Below are 26,294 nucleotides of genomic sequence, written 5' to 3'. Positions count from 1 at the left end.
AAAACAAATGAAACGGATTGAGTATCACTTTATTGTAATAAATGTAAAATCTCATTACCTGTTAATTAACGCTTTATAGGTAAAAATATCACTTGATTCTAATTGTTTCACAAATATCTATTATATCACACGCTCGTCGTTTTGGGTAATCTCACTGGATAGTAGAGGTAGAGTTGTGCCGTTCCCGGGAACGTTCCCCATTTTGTTCCCCGAGTGGGAAATGTCCCCATACAAAATGAGGAATGTTCTCGGGAATTCCCGGTAACGGCACAACTTAGTAGAGGGTAGGAAGGGTATCATCACAAAATGACCATTATTTAAAAACTGAATATGTCAAGTAATCTTTATAGTTATTGTACTGTATTCACGCCTTATTTCCATTGAGGCAATTTGATTTCATAGTCATGTAAAATCTGATCATAATTAATATATTAACATTAACACCCTTCCTTGATATTGACAGCATCAGGTTGATATACAGACTGAGCTTCAGGCTGAGCTTTTTTTTTCAAACTTAAGCAGATCTGTCAGAAAATAAATTAATAGGGCCTTACAAAATATTGGAATTCAAAACTACATACATCGAAATGAATCTTAGTCACACACCATTTATTACAATACTCATTCAACACACACTATCTCGATAAGAAGAAAACTCTTAACTTTTACTGCCGTCACAGACCAAACAAAGAAAGAGACGTAAAAAAAGTAAGTTTAAAAGACGGGACTAACATTTATATTATTTATTATTTAGCTTGTACAGTAGCCATCAGATATATCGAAGCGGCCAAGGTGCTCATAAATATGTAGCTCGCACTCTAACGCCTTGACAGCTCGGGCTGATGGCGACTGGACACACTGCGTATTGTTACTTCGCAGCCAGTATCGTGTTCGTACACTGAGACGCGTTGTGTAAAGGCCGGGAGTGTATTACCGTTATTCATAAACGCCCTACAAGCCTCAATTAGCTATTGATCGTTTGTCTTAATTTGTCATTTCGACTTATGTATTTGTAAGAAAGTGATAAAACATAAATGAACCAATCGAGTCTTGTAAAGTGTTATGTTATGAATAAGGAGGTTAATGTAAGATAGACCGTGGGTGGGGTGGGGTGGGGTGGGCTCGGCTTACTTCTTCTTCTTCTTGTGTTTCTGCGCGGAGTCGGGCGCGTGGTCGGCCTTGCGCTTGCCGACGGCGCCCTTGGAGGCTCCGCCGGGAGTGTTCTGGGTGGCGGGGCCGCCCTTTTTCTTCTTTTCCGCCCGTTCCTTCTCCTCTAGCTCTTGGTTTTCTCTTTCGATTAGTGTGATTAGCGTATTACATCTGAAAAGTATTTTTTTTCGTATAAATGTGTGAAAAGGCCGGTCACTAAAGTCATAGAGTAACTTATACTAGAGCGGTACTGTCATAGTAAATTTTGTAACCCCAGTAAATTCACTGCCATCTGTCGACACACTTTAAAACTAAAATTGAAGATTTGTAAAAATACGATAAAATGTATTTAAATATAGATAAATGATTTTTTTATTTGTATTAAATATTTTGATGATTTTGACCCATGTTCTTTCACTGATATGCGTTAAAATTGTTAAATAACAAACGAAACCGTCAACGCCATCTATACGACTGTAGGCCAAAACTAGTGGCGCCCTCTGATCGAGAATCAAATTTTCGTGAAACGAGGCACGTTTTTTCCTTAGACTGTATCAATCTATTACGGAGTTATATCTATCTTTGCTAAAGTTTACACATTTCAAAAAAGTTGGAATTAAAGAATATCCCGATTGTGCAGTTTTTAGTAAAAAAGACAAGGATATCGTCACTGGTTTGATCGGTAACGTCACAATCTTACAATCGAATCACCCACTTCTTGTGTCATTCATAAATCGATATCGTTTGTGACCCCTTTATAATTATCACATGGATAGTGATTGCAATCTTACTTATCGATATCATTTTATCGACATATACTCGTGACTATTTTTTCTTTGCTATTCCTAGGCCGTGTTGCCGTGTTGCATATTTACCTACAACTAATATTACAAGCGGAACTCCTTTTCTAATAAGTGAAATTAGAATCCCCCTGGCCATGGTATAATTTTATCTGTTAATTCGTCTGATTCTGTCTGTGGGCAAGTTAGGAGGCAGGTAGGGTAGGGTAGGGTAAGTACGGTACGGTACCTGCGCTGCAGCTCGACGGCGGTGCGGGACTTGAGGAACCAGTCGAAGCGGAACTGCGGCGCCGCGTGCACGGCCGCACGCAGCTCCTCGTACACGTTCTCCTGTAGGGTAGGGTAGGGTAGGGTAGGTACCTGCGCTGCAGCTCGACGGCGGTGCGGGACTTGAGGAACCAGTCGAAGCGGAACTGCGGCGCCGCGTGCACGGTCGCACGCAGCTCCTCGTACACGTTCTCCTGTAGGGTAGGGTAGGGTAGGGTAGGGTAGGGTAGGTACCTGCGCTGCAGCTCGACGGCGGTGCGGGACTTGAGGAACCAGTCGAAGCGGAACTGCGGCGCCGCGTGCACGGTCGCACGCAGCTCCTCGTACACGTTCTCCTGTAGGGTAGGGTAGGGTAGGGTAGGGTAGGGTAGGTACCTGCGCTGCAGCTCGACGGCGGTGCGGGACTTGAGGAACCAGTCGAAGCGGAACTGCGGCGCCGCGTGCACGGCCGCACGCAGCTCCTCGTACACGTTCTCCTGTAGGGTAGGGTAGGGTAGGGTAGGTACCTGCGCTGCAGCTCGACGGCGGTGCGGGACTTGAGGAACCAGTCGAAGCGGAACTGCGGCGCCGCGTGCACGGTCGCACGCAGCTCCTCGTACACGTTCTCCTGTAGGGTAGGGTAGGGTAGGGTAGGGTAGGTACCTGCGCTGCAGCTCGACGGCGGTGCGGGACTTGAGGAACCAGTCGAAGCGGAACTGCGGCGCCGCGTGCACGGTCGCACGCAGCTCCTCGTACACGTTCTCCTGTAGGGTAGGGTAGGGTAGGGTAGGGTAGGTACCTGCGCTGCAGCTCGACGGCGGTGCGGGACTTGAGGAACCAGTCGAAGCGGAACTGCGGCGCCGCGTGCACGGCCGCACGCAGCTCCTCGTACACGTTCTCCTGTAGGGTAGGGTAGGGTAGGGTAGGTACCTGCGCTGCAGCTCGACGGCGGTGCGGGACTTGAGGAACCAGTCGAAGCGGAACTGCGGCGCCGCGTGCACGGTCGCACGCAGCTCCTCGTACACGTTCTCCTGTAGGGTAGGGTAGGGTAGGGTAGGTACCTGCGCTGCAGCTCGACGGCGGTGCGGGACTTGAGGAACCAGTCGAAGCGGAACTGCGGCGCCGCGTGCACGGCCGCACGCAGCTCCTCGTACACGTTCTCCTGTAGGGTAGGGTAGGGTAGGGTAGGGTAGGGTAGGTACCTGCGCTGCAGCTCGACGGCGGTGCGGGACTTGAGGAACCAGTCGAAGCGGAACTGCGGCGCCGCGTGCACGGCCGCACGCAGCTCCTCGTACACGTTCTCCTGTAGGGTAGGGTAGGGTAGGGTAGGTACCTGCGCTGCAGCTCGACGGCGGTGCGGGACTTGAGGAACCAGTCGAAGCGGAACTGCGGCGCCGCGTGCACGGTCGCACGCAGCTCCTCGTACACGTTCTCCTGTAGGGTAGGGTAGGGTAGGGTAGGGTAGGTACCTGCGCTGCAGCTCGACGGCGGTGCGGGACTTGAGGAACCAGTCGAAGCGGAACTGCGGCGCCGCGTGCACGGTCGCACGCAGCTCCTCGTACACGTTCTCCTGTAGGGTAGGGTAGGGTAGGTACCTGCGCTGCAGCTCGACGGCGGTGCGGGACTTGAGGAACCAGTCGAAGCGGAACTGCGGCGCCGCGTGCACGGCCGCACGCAGCTCCTCGTACACGTTCTCCTGTAGGGTAGGGTAGGGTAGGGTAGGTACCTGCGCTGCAGCTCGACGGCGGTGCGGGACTTGAGGAACCAGTCGAAGCGGAACTGCGGCGCCGCGTGCACGGTCGCACGCAGCTCCTCGTACACGTTCTCCTGTAGGGTAGGGTAGGGTAGGGTAGGGTAGGGTAGGTACCTGCGCTGCAGCTCGACGGCGGTGCGGGACTTGAGGAACCAGTCGAAGCGGAACTGCGGCGCCGCGTGCACGGCCGCACGCAGCTCCTCGTACACGTTCTCCTGTAGGGTAGGGTAGGGTAGGGTAGGTACCTGCGCTGCAGCTCGACGGCGGTGCGGGACTTGAGGAACCAGTCGAAGCGGAACTGCGGCGCCGCGTGCACGGTCGCACGCAGCTCCTCGTACACGTTCTCCTGTAGGGTAGGGTAGGGTAGGGTAGGGTAGGTACCTGCGCTGCAGCTCGACGGCGGTGCGGGACTTGAGGAACCAGTCGAAGCGGAACTGCGGCGCCGCGTGCACGGCCGCACGCAGCTCCTCGTACACGTTCTCCTTGTCGAAGCCCAGCTTGTGCAGCATGCACACCAAGAACCTGCAACAAACACGTCAACACCATACATTGCACACTACGCAGACTCCGCATTATGAAGTTTTTACTAAACAGATAGGTGCAATTTTACATGTAAAATGTTACGAATTGAGCAGCACAACATACACAATTTTACACTATAACAGCCCAAAAGATTAATTTTGTAAATATTTTTAATTTACAGTGTGGCTGAATGAAATGGCTACCCTGACTAAATGCATACACTTTCGACATCAGGAGCTTACAAAAATAGTTCTATTTTTTACTATGTGAACAGGGTTCGACAAATAACTAATATAAAACGGCCATTTCGACCGGCGCCACTGTTCTGCACATCTCTAATAGTAGTTTCTAGTACTACATTTCTCTCTGTTTTAATATTCCTGATTTATTTGTAGTGCATGTTCAAGGAAATTAATTTCAATACCATTTCGTACTTTGTCACAGTGTTGTCAGTATGAGGTCCCTAGCGACTTACACATTGATTGTCACTGTGACAAGGTATGAAATGGTACAGAAATCGAATTCTTTGACTTTAGAGTTTTGAATGATTCACGGTTAGTTTCACTAGACTTATATAGACCGTGATTACCTTTTGTATAATCCTTTTGTTTTGAACGCGGTCTACACAACTTTGACACCCACCCGCTATCTTCAGTCACCCGTGAACATGATGCATGTAACTGCGTCGAAATATCGGGAGCTCATAAATTATACAAAAGGTAATCACGGTCTATATCCCGGTCAATATAAGTTATTTGACTTTGTACAAAACCTCATCGGAACGACAAATGAAATTATATCATGTGTCGTTCCGATGAGGTTTTGTACAAAGTCGTACAATGACGCGAAGCATGCTTGTTGAATACGGCACTAAAATATAATGTAAACAAGAATTACCTGTCCTCTTCTTCAACATAGTTTTTGCCCTTGTTCGTGCCGTACGAAATCCTGAGCTGGTGGAAGGGAGCCCTGTAGCGAGCCATTTTGGCGTCCAGTGCTTTCTTGATAGAGGCTCTTCGTTGTATCTTTGCTTCTCCCCTCTCTATCTGTCCCATTATTCTGTCAATGTCTTGCAGCTCGTGGCATCTCTCCCAGAATACTGCCGAGTACTCCATAACCTAAATAAAGATAATTTGTTTTATTTTAAACAAAAGGAGTATAAATATAGATGTCCTGTTAAGTGTATTGCTTTAGGCTTTAAATCAAATTGCGACTATTTTCATACAGTATTTTAAAGAAACGGGACTCCATTGAGTATTTTTTACCACAATATTCTGACCTTTCGTACCTAATAACATGCATAATCGGAATGACTACTTGAGTTAACACATTCACTGCCAGCGACCCGCCAGGCGGGTTCTCTGTTCGTAGGCGCTTTTCGATACATACGGGTTTTTCCGTGTTATAACACTGGCAGTGAATGCGGTAAGGCAACCCCCTTGAGTCTCACCGACGCGATATCGACTCGGTAGTGTCATTACTGTATTTAGTAGTATAGTAGTAGTAGTACAACACTTTATTCAACAAAAAGAAACATAAAACAGGAAAAAACACATCATTTAATACTTCAAGATCGTTTTTTTGTGTGAAAATTAGTTAAAAATGAAAGAATACATATCAAAATAAACAAACCTCCTCAGGAGTCTTCCCTTCCACGTCTTTAGCTATGTTATCGATGTCGTCTCTGCCATATTTCTCATTAGCCTTAATGAATTGATTGAAATCCCGTTTGGTCCAAGTAGTGAATCCTATCAGAAATGTAAAACTTTAACATTGTTATTCTATGGTAGGGTGCACACGGGCGCGAAAAGAAAAACGTTTAATTTTTCGATTTGGACCACAAAGATTTAGGGCTTAGGCAACAAACTATAGACAATCTTGTATTTCGCTATCGATACGAAAAAAGAACACTAATCTCACAATCAGGTTGTCGTGTGCGTACACATATGCAAACCTATAAAAAAGGCATAGATTCATTGATTGTATTACATATATAAGGTCTACGACAACTTGCTTCGAATTTGAAAGCTAATGTAGATGTCTGACGTGTCGTGTTGTGTCGTGTGAACACAATACGACACGTCAGATAAATGTGAACCGGGCTTTAGACTACACATCGTACACAATCAATGATTTTTTGCAAATATATTAAGTAGAGACGGGGTTATTGAAAAGTCGTAGCGCTTTTTTAGATCACAATACAGTTGCCAAAAATTTAATTAGCAATCTTGAGTCCTTTCTCTAGGGAGTTCAGCGATTTGAATCCCGAGTTAATGACTTTCGTTCGATGGAAAAAAAATACGAACATGTGTAAAATGCACTTGACGTCCCACGTGCCGTGCATAATAATAATTCCTCTTGTTTAATTATTAAACCACACAAAAAATTTAAATTCAAACATGATATCCGCAGTCCCGAGCACGCACATCCATCTCGCTCACGCTTACGCTCAGTGAGAGTGAGAGTGAGAGAAGAACAGTGAGTATGGGTACTATGGGTACCTTGTGTGAGGAGTTGTTCTTTCTCCTGGACCTCCTCTTCAGTGAGCGCCTCCGCGTCGTCGATCTTGCGCTGCTCCTCGCGCTGGATCTTGGCGGCGTCCGGGCCCAGCTCCGGGTTGCGCGGCACCTTGTAGCTGCAACATCGACAACATGTTGGTACATGTGGCTCACTCACCACTCACCACTCACCGACCAACTGGAAACATTGGCCACATTTTGAGCTTACCCTTCAACAAATTATAACAATTTTAAGCTTGATTGTTTTCTGCGAATGTGTGAAAACATTTCTTATTTTTACCCGATTACGGTAACGGTTATGGCAAAGGCGACACCGGGCCATCAGCGGCGACATATTTATTCTTGGTCCAAATGTTGGCGCGCTTGCCAATCCCGTATTGTGTTGTACAGACATATTATGTCAAAACTACTGAGTTTCTTTTTGGAATTTGGTAAATGGGGTGTAATTTATTAGTTTGATGACTGGTGACATAGGCGCATTCTTTAACCGACATGGCCTGGCCTCGTGAGCTGTAGATCTCGGGATAAACATTGTTACGGGTTGTTGAGGTATAAAAGACAACCAATTGATGCGTTTTAATGAATTTAATAAGATAACCACTAATGTACTAGAATGCAAAGGGTGAATGAAGAACTTAAATCTAATAATCTTAAACTAAGTGTTGTTAGGCGCCAGGAGGGATTTTCTCAACAGCTGGAACCCTGCCTATCCAATTGCCACCGGCTAGCGACGTAATTTATTATCTCGTAGGTTCTCCCTGCGATCGCTAAATGCCATCAAACAATAACCCGGAACTTGAAGGGCATGTCCAGAAGCTAAAACAATTACACTAATTTAATCTACTGTATGGCGTAGTGCTTAATTACAAGTTCTGATTTTAGCTTAAAACTAACACTTACCCCTTCGCCGTACAAAACACTCACAAATAGCAAAAATGTCTATAAACTACTGCACTGCGTTTTACATTTCATTATGCTCGAAATTGCATGTCATTTATACAATTGCAATTCAATCTCCATTTTGGAGGGTAAACTTAACACATTGCCACCACCGTCTTTACATCGGTGTGAACACATCTAAGAGATGAGCGGGAATGAACTCTCGAACTGACGCGGTTGTTATTTAAACGAAACTGCAATATGAAATGCTAACTTAAAAATAAATAAATGGAAAAAGATACCGGGAGGCGGGGATCGAACGCCCGACCTCTTGCACTCATGTCGGGTCCTCATACCGCTGGTCCAGCTAGCCATTAAGCGAGCTGCCGAATGATGCCGTGACTATCTACTAGCCATATAGCTATATGAGAGTCATTGAAGAATCGACCTTATATCGATTTGTTAGAGTGCAAACTCCAGAACGAATAATTTAATCATTATATATGCCCTCTCCCTCTTTAAAAAAAAGCTTTTTTTTTTTTTTTACGTTTTGAAGTCTTTCGCATGCCACACTCCTATATCTTTACCATATGCATTATTTAGACGATACACGTTCTCTGATAACTTTGCAGTAATAACGGCCCTTTCAAATTTAGGAGCTAGCTTTGCCTTGAACTTTTTCTGAGCGCTCGACAGAAACTTTGTCCTACGTAATACAACATCTCCCACCTTAAACTCACTCCGCCTTCTAGTTTTGTTGTAATGACCTGTACTGCTTTCATGTGCCTTTTTTAACCGTTCCCGCACTTCTACGAATACTCTGTGCCTGTGTTCCAGTTCATTTATGTAATTCGTTACATCTGGGTGTGGTGGCATATTGTCTGTGTCTGATTCATTTCCTAAGTCAACTGTGTAGGGGTTGGGAACTGCCGTTTCGCGGCCGTAGAATAGGTAAGAGGGAGTGTATGTCGTAGTTTCATGCCTAGCCGTCCTAATGGCATTGCCGAATTCCTGTAAATGTACATCCCACTCGTTGTGCTTTTTTGCTGTAGTAAATGATGCAATCATAGTCCCTATGACTCTATTCACGCGTTCTGTGGGATTTGCTTGGGGATGATAGTTTGGGGTATACCATATCCTTGAATTATATTTAACTGCCAGATCTTTAAATAAATGAGAAACAAATTGCTTGCCATTATCACAGATTAGAGCTTGAGGTGCTCCAAATAACAGAAACTGATCCTCCAGGATCTCACATATTTTTTCAACCTTTCCGGTTCTCAAAGGAAAGAGAAGTGTAAATTTGCTGAACCAGCACGTGAGAACAAGTAGCATTGTGTTACATCTCTTACTTTTTGGAAATGGACCCATCAGATCTAAAGAGACTATTTGCCAAGGCTCTGTAGCGTCTCTGTGCTGGCCCATTAAACCATAGGGTACTTGTTGGGATACTTTATATTTTGCGCAAGTCTCACAGTTACCTACATAGGTTTTGACATCTTGTAACATATTCGGCCAGAAGTATTTTTGTTTGATTTTAAAGTATGTTTTACGAACTCCAAGATGACCCGCTGTAGGCTTGTCATGACATTCGTGAAATACTTCTTTCCGTAAGGCTTCTGGCACCACAAGTTTCCACGCACTTGACTTTGGGTACAACTTTAAACTCATTTTCTTAAATAATCGCCCCTCAGCTACTTTCCAATCTGATGCTTCCGTCTTGTCAGTAACCTCTTTCATTTTATCTCTATACCATTGATCTTTATGATTATCAAGTATCTGTATATTATTTATTTCCGATATTACCTTGGATCGTGATAACGCATCTGGAACAGTGTGACTCTTACCTGGCCTGTGAATGATGTCAAAACTAAACTGTTGTAGCTTCATGGCCCATCTCGCTAGCCTACCGTGAGGGTCTTTCATTTTGTGCAACCACTGCAATGCACTATGATCAGTTACGACCGTAAAATGTGTGCCGTCGATATATGGCCTGAACTTGTCGACTGCATACACCACACTCAATAACTCTCTCTCAGACGTAGAGTACCGACATTCTTGGTCCGAAAGCTTTCTGCTCAAATACGCTACAGGTTGTTCTACTTCTCCGTCTTTTTGACACAATATCGCTCCAACGCCCGTGTTTGAGGCGTCACACTGTATAATAAATGGCTTAGAATAGTCCGGGCATGTCATTACTGGCGTTGTCGTAAGTAATGTTTTCAACTTGACGAATGCTGAGTCGGCCTCATCATTCCAATCTAGGAGCTTTCTCTTATTGCCTTTTGTTAAGTCGTGAAGCGGCGCTGCTATCGTCGAAAAGTCCTGTACAAACCGTCTGTACCAACTCGCTAGGCCAATAAATCGCTTTAGTTCTCTAAAAGTTTTTGGCCTTTGGAAGTTCAATATTGCCGAGACCTTATCAGGATCTGTCCTCAATCCATCCTTGTCTATCACATAGCCTAGGAATCGTAAACTAGACCGAGCAAACTTACATTTTTCAACGTTAATTGTTAACTTGGCCCTTTGTAAGGTGGTCATTACCTTCCTCAACAGAGTTAAATGTTCCTCAAAGTCTGCTGAGCACACCACTATGTCGTCCAAGTAAGACCACACTTTATCTTCATTAGAGCAAAAAAGAATATCCATAAGTCGTTGTTGAGTTTGAGAAGCATTCACCAGGCCAAATGGCATTACTTTGAATTGGAATAGGCCCCTCCCGGCTATGGCGAATGCAGTTTTCTCCTTACTTTCTTCTGACAGAGGTATTTGCCAGAAGGCTGACTTCAAATCGATAGTACTTAGATACTTCGCATTCCGAAGGCTATCTAGGATATTAGTTACTCGTGGCAGCGGATATGTATCCCTCTTTGTCACCTTGTTTAATTGCCTGCTATCTAAGCATAACCTGTTCTCCCCGTTAGGTTTTTTAACAATTAGCACAGGCGAACACCATGCACTGACCGACGGCTCGACTACGTCCTTAGAGAGCATATCATCCAACTCCCTTTCAATTTCTTTTTTTATTACCGGAGAAAAATTGTACTGCTTTTGGTGGATTGGCTTTGCTTCGCCAGTGTCTATTGTGTGGCTTAACATATCCGTCCTTCCCAGATTACCCGTCCCGATTGTACGTTTCATCTCATCTATGATATCCGCCAATTGTGCTTGCTGATGTTCTTCCAAGCATTCTCTGGAAATCACCGCACTATCCCTTAGAGTCAAAGTGTCTATAGCAGTCTGATCTGTCCTCAGTTCACTTCTAAATTTTATTGCGATACCAAATTGAATGAAAAAATCTCTACCTAGTATCAGATTTTGTTTCAAAGTAGGCATAACTAAAATCGGAATGACTTTGTACTGATTATCGAACTTGCATGGAACATGAAATATCTGAGTGATTTCATGATTCTCTCCACCTGCTGCGGAAGCCTGCATACTTGTAACCTTAATGGGTCTTAGTCCTAGAGAACTTAAAATTTCTGCATAAATCTCGTTAACTACTGTACGAGTTGCACCACCATCTAACAAGCCAATCAATTGCACTTGCAAGACATCCACATATACGTACGTCCTGTTATCATTATCCTTATTGACTAACACTGGACACAGTTCATTATCTCCCCGCGAGAAAAAATTTCTGACCACTACCAACCATTCCTGCCACTCTGTATCTTTATCATGGGGTAAGCTTACTGGGCAGGTTTTGAAACTTCCCCCGGAGCGTTTCCCTTAGTGCACTTACAATCCTTTGATGTGGTTCCAAAACGCCCACAACGGTAACAAAATAAGCGCTGTCTTGGTATAGTGCAATCTCTAAACAAATGCCCCGCCTCACGGCAGTTCCAACACCTCCTTTGAGACACCGGTTCCTTCTTTGTTTCTGTCATATGAACCAGTTCACTGATCTCCGTAGCCCCCGAAGCAACCTGTGGTAGCTTATAAGCTAAGTCTGGCTCAAGCAAGTTTTTAACTGTCTGCGGTTCCTTAAAATTGTCGCAATTTATTTTTGTCCGCTCTACCACCCGCAACACATTAAACAAATCCATAAGCGACGAAAATTCATCCCTACATACAGCTCTTTGATAGTATGGTTGAATGTTACGTAGTATTATCATAATTTTTTCTTTTTCTGTTATCTTTGTTGGTAGCCTGTTAAACATATTTTGCATTATTGAAATGTAAATAACTACCGATTCATCCCTACCCTGAGTTCTCGCTTTAATTTCCGTCAACAACTCCTCCTGATAGAACGGTGGCTGGAATGTACGCTTAAGGAGGATCACTAATTCTTCCCAACAAGTGGCATACTCCTTGTTGGCCCTATACCATATCAACGCGTCGCCTTCGAAAAAGTCTATCGCACACCTCCATAGATCCTCATCAGACGCATTTCTTGCTTCCTTAAGTTCAGTGACCCGCTCAATAAAGGCATTAACGCTCGAAGTATTGCCCCCTGAAAATTTTATTCCCCATTTAACGATTGGTACAAGCTTACGCGTGGAGAAGTCATCATCCACTGTAGACGTTCGTGTGAGTCTATCTTTATTACCCCCTACTTTTCCCGACTGACCTACCCTAATGTCGTTACTCCTAGTACCACAAGGTTCATCTTTCTTTTGTTTAGATGTTCCTACATCCCTGGGCCTTGACGTGTCATCTCTATCGCTGTCTAACTTCCCTATAATCTGCTGACCTAAATTTCCTAATGTCTCCTGTAGTACTTTCTTGTCCTCCTCAGTTAAGTCTTCATTTTCTGACAAGTCGTCCTGCTCCTCCAACTTACCTATGAGGTCGTATGCTTTTTGCGTTAATTCTGCCTGAAGAGCATTTTCAGCTTCTGTACCAGTCGATACGAGACTTAACCTATTAATAACGTGGTATAATCTTGATACCAACCTTTTAAATAAATTTCGGTCAGGCTTACCCACGACTTCTGCTATATAATTGCTCAAAACAGTTAATTTCGAAGCACATGTATGTAACTCTGTGCTTAATGTATCACTGACCCCTAACACTGGCTTACTAGCCGACCCCGACACTACCGATGTATCACTTAACATAAGTTCTTTTAGAAGCTTCTTCAATACTGGTACTGTGCTTTTAATGGTAACACCACGGCTCGCAAGTTCGAATTCCAGCTCATCTTTTAATAAAAAGTTGGGATCCATGTTCACTAATTATTATTATTATTATTATTTACAAAATATTTATTTCTACAAACTACAACTCTTCGTTATCGCCTAAATAATAACACTAGCAAAAAAAACTATAACCCGATACACCAAAAACGTTACCGTACTAAGCGTCACAGTTCTCCAATTTTACTATGCTTATAATACCATAAATCCTATACTAAAACGTAATTTTAATTGAACTTATGTTATTTGCAACCAAAAACACATTAAACAATATATATATATATATATATATATATGTTAGAAAGCTTTTAAGAACTATTATAAATACAAATACAGGTGTAAAATTTAACACTAACTTTTAACACTAACGCCACCTCAACCCGTGTCTTGTTTTTTTCGTTGGGCGCCAATTTGTTACGGGTTGTTGAGGTATAAAAGACAACCAATTGATGCGTTTTAATGAATTTAATAAGATAACCACTAATGTACTAGAATGCAAAGGGTGAATGAAGAACTTAAATCTAATAATCTTAAACTAAGTGTTGTTAGGCGCCAGGAGGGATTTTCTCAACAGCTGGAACCCTGCCTATCCAATTGCCACCGGCTAGCGACGTAATTTATTATCTCGTAGGTTCTCCCTGCGATCGCTAAATGCCATCAAACAATAACCCGGAACTTGAAGGGCATGTCCAGAAGCTAAAACAATTACACTAATTTAATCTACTGTATGGCGTAGTGCTTAATTACAAGTTCTGATTTTAGCTTAAAACTAACACTTACCCCTTCGCCGTACAAAACACTCACAAATAGCAAAAATGTCTATAAACTACTGCACTGCGTTTTACATTTCATTATGCTCGAAATTGCATGTCATTTATACAATTGCAATTCAATCTCCATTTTGGAGGGTAAACTTAACACATTGCCACCACCGTCTTTACATCGGTGTGAACACATCTAAGAGATGAGCGGGAATGAACTCTCGAACTGACGCGGTTGTTATTTAAACGAAACTGCAATATGAAATGCTAACTTAAAAATAAATAAATGGAAAAAGATACCGGGAGGCGGGGATCGAACGCCCGACCTCTTGCACTCATGTCGGGTCCTCATACCGCTGGTCCAGCTAGCCATTAAGCGAGCTGCCGAATGATGCCGTGACTATCTACTAGCCATATAGCTATATGAGAGTCATTGAAGAATCGACCTTATATCGATTTGTTAGAGTGCAAACTCCAGAACGAATAATTTAATCATTATAACATCATAAGCTTAAAATGAAAAAATACTTACTCCGTTGAGTCATTATCACAGCGAACTCACAATGGTCTTAAAGTGCCATAGACTACAGACAATGCCAAGTTCCACAACTTTAAACATTTTCCAAAAACGAAATGACAGAAAAATTATATCCACTACCGAACCTTCTCACAAAATTTCACGAGAATCGAGTGAGAAATGCGACCTGCAGAGGCGAACATCCGGATCCTGACATTCGTAAGCATTTTTGCGCAAGCTGAAATGGAGACCTTCGCTGCCGCTCGGTCAAAAACGGGGGGAGGTTATATTTTACGAAAAAAGCCATAGTCGGGATAATGTTTTTTGAAATTTTGCTTGTTATAAGAATAAATGTGATACGGTTAGGATCCAACATCTAATGCGTCATACAGAATTTGATGAAAGTATAGTTACAGTTGAATCTTGAAACTAACTTTTCATAGTTGATTGAATTGGTGAGTAGCCGGGTCCACACAGAGCGAGCATACGCACGAGGCAGTTTCCTCGCGCACAAAGTGGCCGTGTAGACGTGCCTCGGCCGAGGCGAGCGTGTTGTATCGTCATTTTCAGACGTGCCCGTGCCTCGCGCGCGCCGCCTACACTGGCCGTTTTGTGCGCGAGGAAACTGCCTCGCGCGTATGCTCGCTCTGTATGGACCCGGCTATTCTACATTTTCTAGGTCATCCACTTGTAGTGTAGTAATACCGTGGGAGCTTACCCCAACGTCTTCCTGTAGTGGTAGATCTCCTGGTCGAGCAGCTCGAACAGCCTGGGCGGGAAGAACTGGAAGTCCTGCACGATGGGCTGCTTCGGTGGCCGCGGCGCCTGCACACACACACGCACACCGATATGTTACCGCACGGTGCCTATCTCGTCGCATAATAATTGATTGTCCTAATGTAATGTTACGCATAAAACTCATTTCGCATAATTGTTATTGTGCTAAAACAGAAAATATTTTTGAAAATAATTTGCATAGGTTGTGTGGAATAAGGTAGATTAGGTTAGGTTTTGTTTTAGAATTTTTCAGAAATGTTAATAGTTTCAGCACAATAACGTCAATAAAAATTATGCGTTAAGAAAATTTATGAGTTTTATGCGTAACATTACATTAGGACAATCAATTATTATGCGACCCAATGTAGGCCCGTTACCGCTGTCAGTTTACAGCCGCTAGCAAGAGCGTCGCCAAGGGGGTGCAGGCCCATCGTCAGCCATATCAATTGGCATTTAGGACTTTTCAAATAATTGTTTATATATATATAAACAATTATTTCCGACCCTTGGGTGGAACGGTTATTAAATTATTTTCTTTTTGTAAACTAGAGAATGTCCCGTAGTTCGGTGTGCCTTTTGGCATAGGCCTCCTCCAACCTCCACTGTACATGATACTTACTAATAGCACCCGTTTAAGGTCTGTTGTGACGGACGGGTAACTACGGAACTCTACACTGAGCATGGCCCGACATGCTCTCGGCCGATTTATTATACTGACAAATCGGTTCGCCCTAGTACAGTAAGGATGATATCGCGATAGAACACCGTCGTATGATGGGTCGGCGGGGATCCAGTTGTTTGACATAATTATTGAGACATAATAATGATTGTCAGATTATCATTAGTCATAACTCTTCTTCTAGGATTTTCGTAAGGTTATCCTGTAGATTATGTTAGGTTTGTTTTATGGCAATCCTGAAAAGTTACGCGTTTCTGAGAAAAACCAAATTATGAGTAACGAAAATTCGAACAAACAATACTTTATGACTTAAAAGTTTATGATTTATGAGAAACAATAGAGCCCTGGGTCGGCGTACTCACCTGCACCTTGGGCGCCTTGGGCTCGGACACGCGCAACGCCTCGCGGAAGTAGGCGTCCACGGCGTAGTTGGCCTTGCACTGGGTACTCACCTGCACCTTGGGCGCCTTGGGCTCGGACACGCGCAACGCCTCGCGGAAGTAGGCGTCCACGGCGTAGTTGGCCTTGCACTGGGTACTCACCTGCACCTTGGGCGCCTTGGGCTCGGACACGCGCAACGCCTCGCGGAAGTAGGCGTCCACGGCGTAGTTGGCCTTGCACTGGGTACTCACCTGCACCTTGGGCGCCTTGGGCTCGGACACGCGCAACGCCTCGCGGAAGTAGGCGTCCACGGCGTAGTTGGCCTTGCACTGGGTACTCACCTGCACCTTGGGCGCCTTGGGCTCGGACACGCGCAACGCCTCGCGGAAGTAGGCGTCCACGGCGTAGTTGGCCTTGCACTGGGTACTCACCTGCACCTTGGGCGCCTTGGGCTCGGACACGCGCAACGCCTCGCGGAAGTAGGCGTCCACGGCGTAGTTGGCCTTGCACTGGGTACTCACCTGCACCTTGGGCGCCTTGGGCTCGGACACGCGCAACGCCTCGCGGAAGTAGGCGTCCACGGCGTAGTTGGCCTTGCGCTCGCGCTTGGGCGGCTCGATCCAGCTGCCCATCGGCAGGATCTTCTGCTTCTCGCGGTAGTCCTCGCCTGCCGACACCCATCACATCACATCTAAGACCTCTTTCCCACTGACATCCAGTTTTTTACGGGTACAGTTTTCTGCAGGATCCCGTTTTCTGTAGTATGCATGCAGTATCCCGCAAACAGAATGGTCGTGTGAACGTTACTATATTAGCACATACTACTAAAACGGGATCCTGCAGAAAACCGTACCCGCAAAAAACTGGACGTCAGTGGGAAAGAGCTCTAACCGCTATTCATTGTCATCTATTCATTGAGTTGGCGAAGAGAATCAAAATTGTATTGTAAATGTAGAGCTTCGAGGTACTTTTTTGGCTCTCAAATTAGACCCAGGGGTGAAATGACTTAAAGCTCACGGCACGATTTTGTAGTTAAGTCTGTTTAAGAGATGTGGATATAGCATATCACAGCCCATACACTGTTATAGGCTTGAAGCACGAATCATAATAATTTCTAATATTTGATTTAATAATAATTGATAATTAATAATATTTGCAATATAACACTTTAAACTCTCGCGTTTTGTACACATAATTAATGTCATTTAAACGGTAAAATAATGAAATTTAATCGCGTTAGACCCGGTAATGACATTAATTATTAATAATATTTGATTATGAAGAATGAAGATTTTATACGACACCTTCAAACTGATAAACAGAATCTGTTGTGGCGCCAGGAGTGTCCATGGAAAAAGCCCTTAGTGAAGTCTCGCCGAGACTCTCTAACTTTTGCTTCAACTCTTCAGTCTGAAAATAAATTTACTCAGAAGTCGCGAATTGTCACTGTGAAATACATACTTAGTTTAATTATTAACGATACCAAAACATTACGTAATGACAGAATAGAAGTGAAGTTTAAAGTTACCTAGTGAGTTTTAATTTTGTGACCTACATAACTCCTGTTGTAACTTGAAAAGAAGGGCCAACCACAGTAGAAATCATCTTTTTAAGGAATGTCTAACTGGATGAGCCGCATGCGGCTCACGAGCCTCGTTTTGCTGACCCCTAAGCTAGTTAAAAGCTGATGCGTTTACATACAAATGTGTACGCAGGGGTGCCAAGCTAATATCTATTCTGACTGTACATCACTGCATTTCTTTTTTAATAAAAAAGTTAATTTCTTTTATTTTAAATTTTAGTCACGTTAAAATTTACCTTAGTTTCTCCTTTAGCCAAAATGGAATCAATATCCTCATCAGTGATCTCCGAGTCTTTGGAGGAGAAGACGTGGTTGGCGCCGTGGCGGATCATGTTGAGCATCTCGTCCTTGTTGAGCTGGTTCTTCTGGTCGACCAGGCGGCCCGACTGTATCACGAGCTTATCGAGGCGCAGCTTCACTTCGGCGCGCTCAACGATTTTCTCCTCGACTGTATTCTCTGTGATGAGACGGAACACTCGCACCTGGAAATTTTCGCAAAATGTAGAAACTCTTGCAAAATAGAGAAATTTTTGGCCTAAACCATTGAATCTCTCACTCTCCCTCGTGTAATCCGATTATGAACCTCGCTTCACTCGTTTCATAAAACCACACTCGTGTTTAATCGTGTAATTAAGTCGTGTAACATAATTTTAACATTTAAATGGTGAGTCAATTGGTGACAGAAAAAACGTGTCTCCTTTACTAATTAAATACAAATAACTGTGTCGAAGTTTTTTTTTTAATCCTTAACGATAAAGCATTTTTTGAATGATAATAGAATAGAGTCTGTTCGGAAAGATATTGGGCCCCATACATTCTACGACTCTCCTCTTTCCGCACACTCTACCACAGACCATGTATCATATTTGATATATCATACCCTTCAATACACCTGTCAGTCATTTAAGTGACAAAACAAGTTTACCTGCTTCATCTGGCCAATCCTGTGCGCTCGGTCCATGGCCTGCAGGTCCATCTGCGGGTTCCAGTCGGAGTCGTAGATGATGACGACGTCGGCGGAGGTGAGGTTGATGCCGAGCCCGCCGGCGCGCGTGGACAGCATGAACACGAACTTCTCGCTGCCCTCCGCGTTGTACTCCTCGATCTGCCGGTTGCGGTCCTCGTGCGGCGTCTGCCCGTCCAGCCGGCAGTACTGGACACATTGTATACGTATCTATGTTATGCGACTGATTATTCTTACACATAGTCTTTTTAAATAGTAAACAAGAACGAGACCATTTACATAAGAAAAACGTAAAAAGAATAAAGTGCCACGAAATGGCCTCATCTCAGCAGGTTACTGGCGACTTTCCAGCACTGATCTTCCGATGAGACAGAAAATGCGGAAAAATGCACCCCATTTTTCCGCACTTGCATCCACCACAAATAGAGGACCAACTGACGTCACTCGGCAGTGAACTATGGAACTTCCCGTGCAGGCCATACAATACAATTTTTTTTTATAGGTGACAGACGGTTTGGTGTAAACGACCTTTGAACTGAAAATGCCTGGAGATTGTACATTACCTGGCTGATGAGTATGAAATAAAATTTAAACATTCTATTTGCGGCTTAGTTTTTTTTTTTTCATAAATTTTGGATATTAGGAAAAACATAAACTGTCACTATTTTGGAACAGCGAGCAATTATAAAATAGCTTTTATAGCCGACATGTTTGTTTCTTCCAAACTAGAAAAAAAAAATGCTTTATTAACCAAAACGTTAGCGGAGGTATCTGTTTTAACTCGGGCATTTTGGTTTCGTATGTCCGGATGTTCTCCTCTACAGGTCGCAATTCTTAACAGACTTGAGAAATTTTGTGACCAGATTCTATGATTAAATAGATTTTTTTTGTCGATCCAGTTTTTGGAAATTTATAAGGATGCGGAAATTGGCATAACGGACTTGAGCACCAATAGCGTCTAATGCGCTTAAGACCATTGTGAGTTCACTGTGATAATGACTCAACGAACTAAGTATTTTTCACTTTTACATTTTCTAACAGCTCACAGAACCACGCCACTAGTTAATAATAGTCTTAGTTTTAGTTGAAGCTGTTTTTACGTCGCTTCTTTTTTGTATTTTTATCCCATGAATATCCTGCAGTAATTAGGACTCAACACTCAAGCCCTCCTGCACTAGAAAATTATATAGGATGTCGATTTACTGGACAGGTCCCTTATATTGTCTACACAGACATATCAAATATCCTGGTCCAAGGCAGCCTGCATTTCTTATGTTTAGATGTTTGTTTGTTTGCAGTTTCTGATTCTATCACAAAGAAATATACCCAAAAATCCTTACCTTACCTAAAAAAAATTGTTGTATCGCTCGCAGACGTATCTTCCTTGATAAAAAATTGGTTTAGTATAGGTTAGCACATTGTTATTGGTGAATTCTCAATGCATCTTGAGACTCTGGTGCGATTAAGATAGAACAGTCTTTCGGTAGATGTCGCTAGGTGCCACCCCGAGGCGTGTATACATAAAGGAAGGAATGGGAAGATTTACGTGTGGTAGGATCCTGTAGCTCACAAGTTAAGAGCGATGCACGGATTGCAGAGGTCGCGGGTTCAAGTCCTGCCGGAATCGTAAATATTTCCATTTTTCATTTAATATAAAATTTGTTACCTTATACTGTCTCCAATGGCAATAATCCTCCAGTATATCCAGCATCCTGGTCATCTGCGAGAAGATGAGCACCCTGGAGTCCTGCTCCTGCAGTTTGGGCAGCAGCTTGTCGAGGATGGCGAGCTTGCCGCAGTTGTAGACGAGGTGCACGTCCGTGGTGTAGGGCGGGCCGGGCTCCGCGCCGTCGAACAGGTACGGGTGGTTGCAGCACTTGCGGAGCTGCATCAGGATGTTCTGCAGTCGCATCTTCTCTACCTTGCCGGCGCCGTTCACTGGATATATTAACATCTAAGTTAAAACGTGGAGTTGGGACTTCGCACTTTGCAAGAAGACTTATAAGTTTTAACAAAATACTTCGCTAAGGTTAAACATAAAACATGCGAGTTAAACAGTCAAAAATAGTTTATAATGTTAGTATTTACTATGACTAATGACAGTTTAATGCTGACTTCTACTAAACAAACTCACCAACGTCAATATCCTTCATTAAAACCTTCGTGTACCACTCTCTCTGCATTTTGCTCAGACCCACGTATACTTTTAGCTCCTTTTTAGGTTTCAGTTTCTTCTCCACTTCAGACTTGAGACGTCTGAGCAAGAACGGTCTCAGTACAGCGTGCAGCCGAGACACTAGCTGATTGTCACCGAGTGCTGCATTTGTGTTGAACCATGAGTCAAAGTCCTATGGAATTTGTAATTATTATGCAACATTTCATATTGATACTAGGATAATACTAAATTTCTGGAACATCTATCTATACACATAATTATTTTGTTTTGTTATTTTGATAATCTCTCTTTAGGCATAATATCAGGCCTCCTTCACTCGCTCAAGGCCACGCGCTATATGCCTACCGCTCGGCGTATCGTGGACTATACAACCGACAGAGGGCCGCCGAACCAGGGGGGTGTCACTGCGCAGTTTAGGTATACTTGGCCGGCGCACCGCCCGGGCAGGTGTATGGCAGTGGGCTGCCGCTCGCGCAAAATTGAAAATACGCAATGGCTTCGAAACCTAAATCGCGATCTAATCTGTTTAAAAGATAATGTTTTGTTTACGGATGTCTGAACAAACGGAAGAACAAGGAAGCAGAAAAAACATATTTTTTAAATTCCGGACTATACATATTGACCGACATATTTTCAAAGGAATAAGTACTTCTGTGGCATACCTACTTCCGTGAGAATCAGACATACTATCTCCGGCTAAAAATTTTATGTATACAGAATCAACGTTTGTAATTCCTACATATTTATCTTAAAAATAATAAATCAGTAGGTATAGGTAATACAAAAACTTGTCAAGTGACAACCCCGTGCCGACACTCGCAGTTCGGTCATAAAACTGCGGCGCGCAAAGAAGATTCACGGTTAGTGCGCGGTTATAAGTTTCAATTTTGCTTGCAGGCGGCGAGTGTAGGTATAATTTTATACCTAAATCTGGCTTTTGTGAAGGAGTGAATTTTCTGTACGGTAGTACTATTAGTTATTCTGTGGCCGAACGCCCGCCTGAGCGCTCGCACCGCACGTTTCCCGCGCCTACGCTTCGAAATTCCGAAACCACGTAATTATTGTGCAGTAGATGGGTGTAAAAGTCAAAAAACAAAGGAAAATTTGTCGTATCTATCTTTGTGAATTTTTTCACCATTTATTTCTTTGAACATGAGTAGGTAAATCGTAAATTAAGGAGTTTTTTGAGTCAGGTATTATAAGTGTTGTTTTTAAATATTTGATTGACTAATAAAAAATATGGTTGATTCGCAACATTCGTTTTATTACAATAATAACATAAGTAACAGTTCAACCCTAGCGCATTCTTACGATGACGCGTTGGCACGTGACTCGCACGGCGAGCAAGGCAGTCTCGACTCTTTGTGCGCGTACTTATGGTACATTTCTTCTCGTCCTGAGCAGCAGGTATTATTATTAAGATTTTGTAGGCTATTATAGCGTAGGTATTTTCGCTTTTGTATGGGAATGATGTATCTGTTACGTAGTAACTATTTATTAATCTGTGATAATATTAAATGTTTAGTGTGAACTTGGAAGCCACACACACCCGTATAGGCAAGCCTAAACCTTTACCTGAATCTTAGTGCTTACCCAGTTACACCCTATAGGAGCCTAGGATCTACTTTGGCTATCTATACCGGAGATAAAAGTGAGCCTCATTGGATTTAGTATGGTTTCCTGACATTTTTTCCTTCACCGAAAAGCAACTGGTAAGGATCAAAACTATCAAATAATATATCCATATTTCCATATATAAATTGTAAGTAAGTAGTACCTCTAGACTCTAGGATAACCTGCGGGCGCAGCATGGTTCCATTTTTATCACCTGTCACTATGCCCCTCACTTTCGCACTTACATACTTGTTAGAACGTGACAGGCATGGTGACAAGCGATAAAAATGCGACGTGCTAACCCCCTTGAATCAATTGCAAAACAACTTGTGTCTAGTATTACTAGGAAAATAAACCCAGTGTAAGTTACTACTTACTTACTTAGTTTTTTTTTTTTTAAGTTACTACAAACTAGGTAATTACTAAAAGTAAAAAAGTAGAATGCCAATTATTATGCAAATAGGCCATAATGAGTTGCAAAAGAAAAACCTCACTTACGTCAGAACTATTAAAGACATCAGGCAACAAGAAGTTGAGCAAAGCCCACAGTTCGTGAAGATTGTTCTGTAGTGGAGTACCAGTTAACAGCAGTCTGTTCATACTCTTAAACTCCCGGAGCAGCTCCGACAGCTTGGACTTCTCATTCTTGATCCTGTGGGCTTCATCAATCACCATGTAGCGCCATGTGAACTTTTTGAATACTGAGCGTTCTCTGATGATCATTTCATATGATGTGATACAGACATCCCAGTTGCCTGGCATGAGGGTTTCGCGGATGAATGTGTTCTGCAAAATAATTGTACAACTATTAGACTTCCAATTAGTAACAAATAAAAATATTTTGATTTGTATTATTTTAAGTAGTTTTAGTCACTTCTTCTTGTTATTATTTATTTATCGTATGGCATCTTGTAAGACATGTATTGTGTATAAAAAAAATATTTGTTTACCAAAAGCTGCATGCTGACTAAGTGTGCCACAGCAAAGCAGCCTCGGTTCATAGATTGATATAACAGTAAAATAGTGCAAACATTACCCTTGTTTCTTGGTCTCCAATTAAACATACAGCTTTCAAGGAAGGACACCATTTCTTGAACTCATTCATCCAATTTGTAAGTGTTGATTTTGGCACAATCACAATATGTGGTCCAGGAATGTTTCTAAAATACAAAAACAATTAAAACCTAATATCATATTTTTCTTTCTCAACTTTAACCTGATTGGTATTACTTTAGGGCTTATTGTCCATTGAATTGCCTAGACGCACATTTAGCACATATTTACCCCTACATAAAGCATCATGCCAACTTAACAATAATTTTTGCATTAAAGATTGATAAATGATATTAAAAGAAATCTTACTTAAAATTTTTCATATAACCAAGCAGTGATATTGTCTGTAAAGTTTTTCCAAGGCCCATCTCATCTGCAAGAATCCCATTGATTCCATTTTCATAAAGTGATATCATCCAATTGAGGCCACGAACTTGGTAATCTCGCATCTCTCCATTCTTAATGTATGGAGGAGAGGCCTCAAATCTAAAGATGCTCTTAACCTTTGTGTTAGTCTCTGCAAGCAGCTCCTCATCTTCCTCTTGTTCTGTTTTGCGGTGGCGATGACTGAAAGAAACATATTGAATGTATGTTGTTTATTACTGTTCTCCATTATTTTCCAGCTATTGTAATGTATAACCACTCTGTAATCGCACTTTTACTATCTTAACAATAAATGAAATAAAAAAAATAAAAAAAAATGTGCTATGATTTCTGATAGCAGATTTTATTAATTAATCGCATTTTTTATGAATGTTAATCTAAATGTTGGTGTTCACTTACTCGCCCGCAGACCCAGACGTATCAAGATCTTTGTTTTTCTTTGGTCTTCCTGCTTTCGCTTTTGGAGGACTGCTTCCAGATTTTGGTGTGTTTGTCATAAAATGCGAGAAAATTTCAGTTTGTTTCAACAAAAAGTCGAATCGCTTTGAACGGTCAGTTTCAATCTTACTTTCGAAGTCGCCTTCTTTACCTCTCGACGAAGTGGTGTCGCTTGAAGAGCCATTCTACAAAAAGAATACATTTAGGTACTAAACTTAATAATACAAGAACACGAAATGATTAGGAACTAGTATTGATGCCAGCACAAAAGCGTAAGTTAAAAAAATGCTTACGGAATTCTCCCCAACATCTGCTACTTCCATGGGTTCTTCGGTTTGTGACATGGTGCCAGAATTAAATAGTTAAATAAGTACAAAATCACGAATTATTCCATAACACTATTCGAGAAAACAATTAGCATTATGTTCAGTGTTCACGATACAAACGCCGTTGTACCTGCGCCGGTCACAGAAAGTCACAGACGAGACGAGACAAGACAGGAGCACACTACAAACCAATACACAACCGCACTGCAATGCCGCGTAAAAGCGGGTAATGTCAGTGTCATTGGTCGTCTAAAAGATGTCTAAAAGAAACACTCGAAACACTGCTGTTTCTTGTCTATGGCTTTCAGCGAATCACACGATCGAACAGCTCTCGGACCGGACCAAGGCCGCGGTCTGAGACGCCCGTCTATTACAACTTCCATACGATACGAGCGAATTGGTACGAGGCGTACCGTTATTATTATTAGTAGTCAGTTGGTCCGACGACTCCGACGTGTATGCCCGTCGGACATGGTAATAATATTAATAAGGACCAGTCGCGGTCCGGTACGCCCGTCTATAATGACTTTAAAACTAGGCGCCACTCATTACGTTATTTTTGAATTCTGAGATTTTTGATGACGCAAGTCATCAATATCACTTCGTGCTCCGCGCTCGTGTAATAAATAAAGCCATTTATTTAAACAAACTACCAGTACACAGTGGTCAAGGATGGTCCATGACAAGCCATCTAATCGTCATTGTGAACAGGGGGCAATGGCATACAATGGCGGACGACTAGCCATCAGTTGTCTATCGTGGTGCGCAGTCGGGAAGTTGTCGGTTTTTAAGCGGCTAACACATTCAATCCGGAGGTCGCGGGTTCAAAGGGTTCAAAAATTCAAGAGAACGCGAGGAAGAAGAAGAAGACATTACCCCACCGCAGCAAGGTCATTGTGCGACGCACCCATAAGTAAGAGCGAGAAAGAGATATTGCTTTCTGGTGCGGTGCGGGTGTGTTAACCCTCAGAATAATCGCTTTATGACACTTCAAAGGAATCGTGGCGTTGGTGTTCACACAGTCGCCCATGGCAGTAACTTGGCATGGCCCATGGCCCATCGTTAGCCACCATTTAGCCACTGCGTACTGCTTGACATTTAGAAAAGGACTGCGGTCTCCCCTCGCTAGGCACATTTGTCTCCTTGACAAGCGAAATAAAATTTTAGCAAATAGAAATAGAGGACATTTTATTATTTTTGATTTGAGCCCCTCGTTCGCATTCCTTCCTTCCTTATCAAGCGAAATTGAACTGTGATATTACGCAATGAGGGCTAACGCGTATGAATTCGCCGCTAGGGGCGCTAGTGTAGATGGTGGTCTTTTCCATAGTTCGAAATGTCAAATGTCACTTCAATGACTGACAGGTGTTCTTTAGTCTTTTGGACCACCATCAACAGAGGCGCCAACTGGTGAGCAAAAAAACGATAGCCCTCATTAGATATATTTGGATTTGGCTTATTTAATGGTGCTCCGTGTTCCTACCTGGTAGTTGGTCAAAATAGTAACAAGTAATCAGTAAATAAGAACAAAAAAAAACTATACTCATCCTGTGTACTCGTGCGAGTACTAGTGTAAGACAAAGATAGTATGATTCTCTCTGTCTATATTTGAAATGAGACAGTCCTTTGACAA

General features: G+C 42.9%; 2 protein-coding genes across 2 annotated transcripts in view; one reads left to right on the top strand and one right to left on the bottom strand.

Annotated features, from left to right (window-relative positions):
* LOC134741530 (uncharacterized oxidoreductase YrbE-like) overlaps nt 1-26,294 on the top strand; it is a 445,968-nt gene that overhangs the window by 123,514 nt on the left and 296,160 nt on the right. The gene's annotated exons all lie outside the window — the stretch shown is intronic.
* LOC134741561 (chromatin-remodeling complex ATPase chain Iswi) lies at nt 13-24,854 on the bottom strand. Its single transcript, XM_063674387.1, has 17 exons — nt 24,629-24,854; nt 24,297-24,520; nt 23,823-24,080; nt 23,497-23,620; nt 22,959-23,246; nt 20,805-21,018; nt 20,337-20,608; nt 18,632-18,859; nt 17,943-18,188; nt 17,429-17,534; nt 16,646-16,791; nt 15,006-15,112; nt 6,972-7,105; nt 6,103-6,218; nt 5,368-5,588; nt 4,330-4,470; nt 13-1,320 (listed from the first exon to the last, which is right to left on the bottom strand). Exons 1-17 carry the CDS (start codon nt 24,677-24,679, stop codon nt 1,128-1,130), a joined length of 3,069 nt encoding a protein of 1,022 aa, XP_063530457.1. The 5' UTR covers nt 24,680-24,854; the 3' UTR covers nt 13-1,127.

The sequence above is a fragment of the Cydia strobilella genome, chromosome 5 (genome assembly GCF_947568885.1).
Source record: "Cydia strobilella chromosome 5, ilCydStro3.1, whole genome shotgun sequence".
NCBI lineage: Eukaryota > Metazoa > Arthropoda > Insecta > Lepidoptera > Tortricidae > Cydia > Cydia strobilella.
Note: the sequence above shows the minus strand (reverse complement) of the source record. Positions and strands in the feature narration are given on the sequence as shown.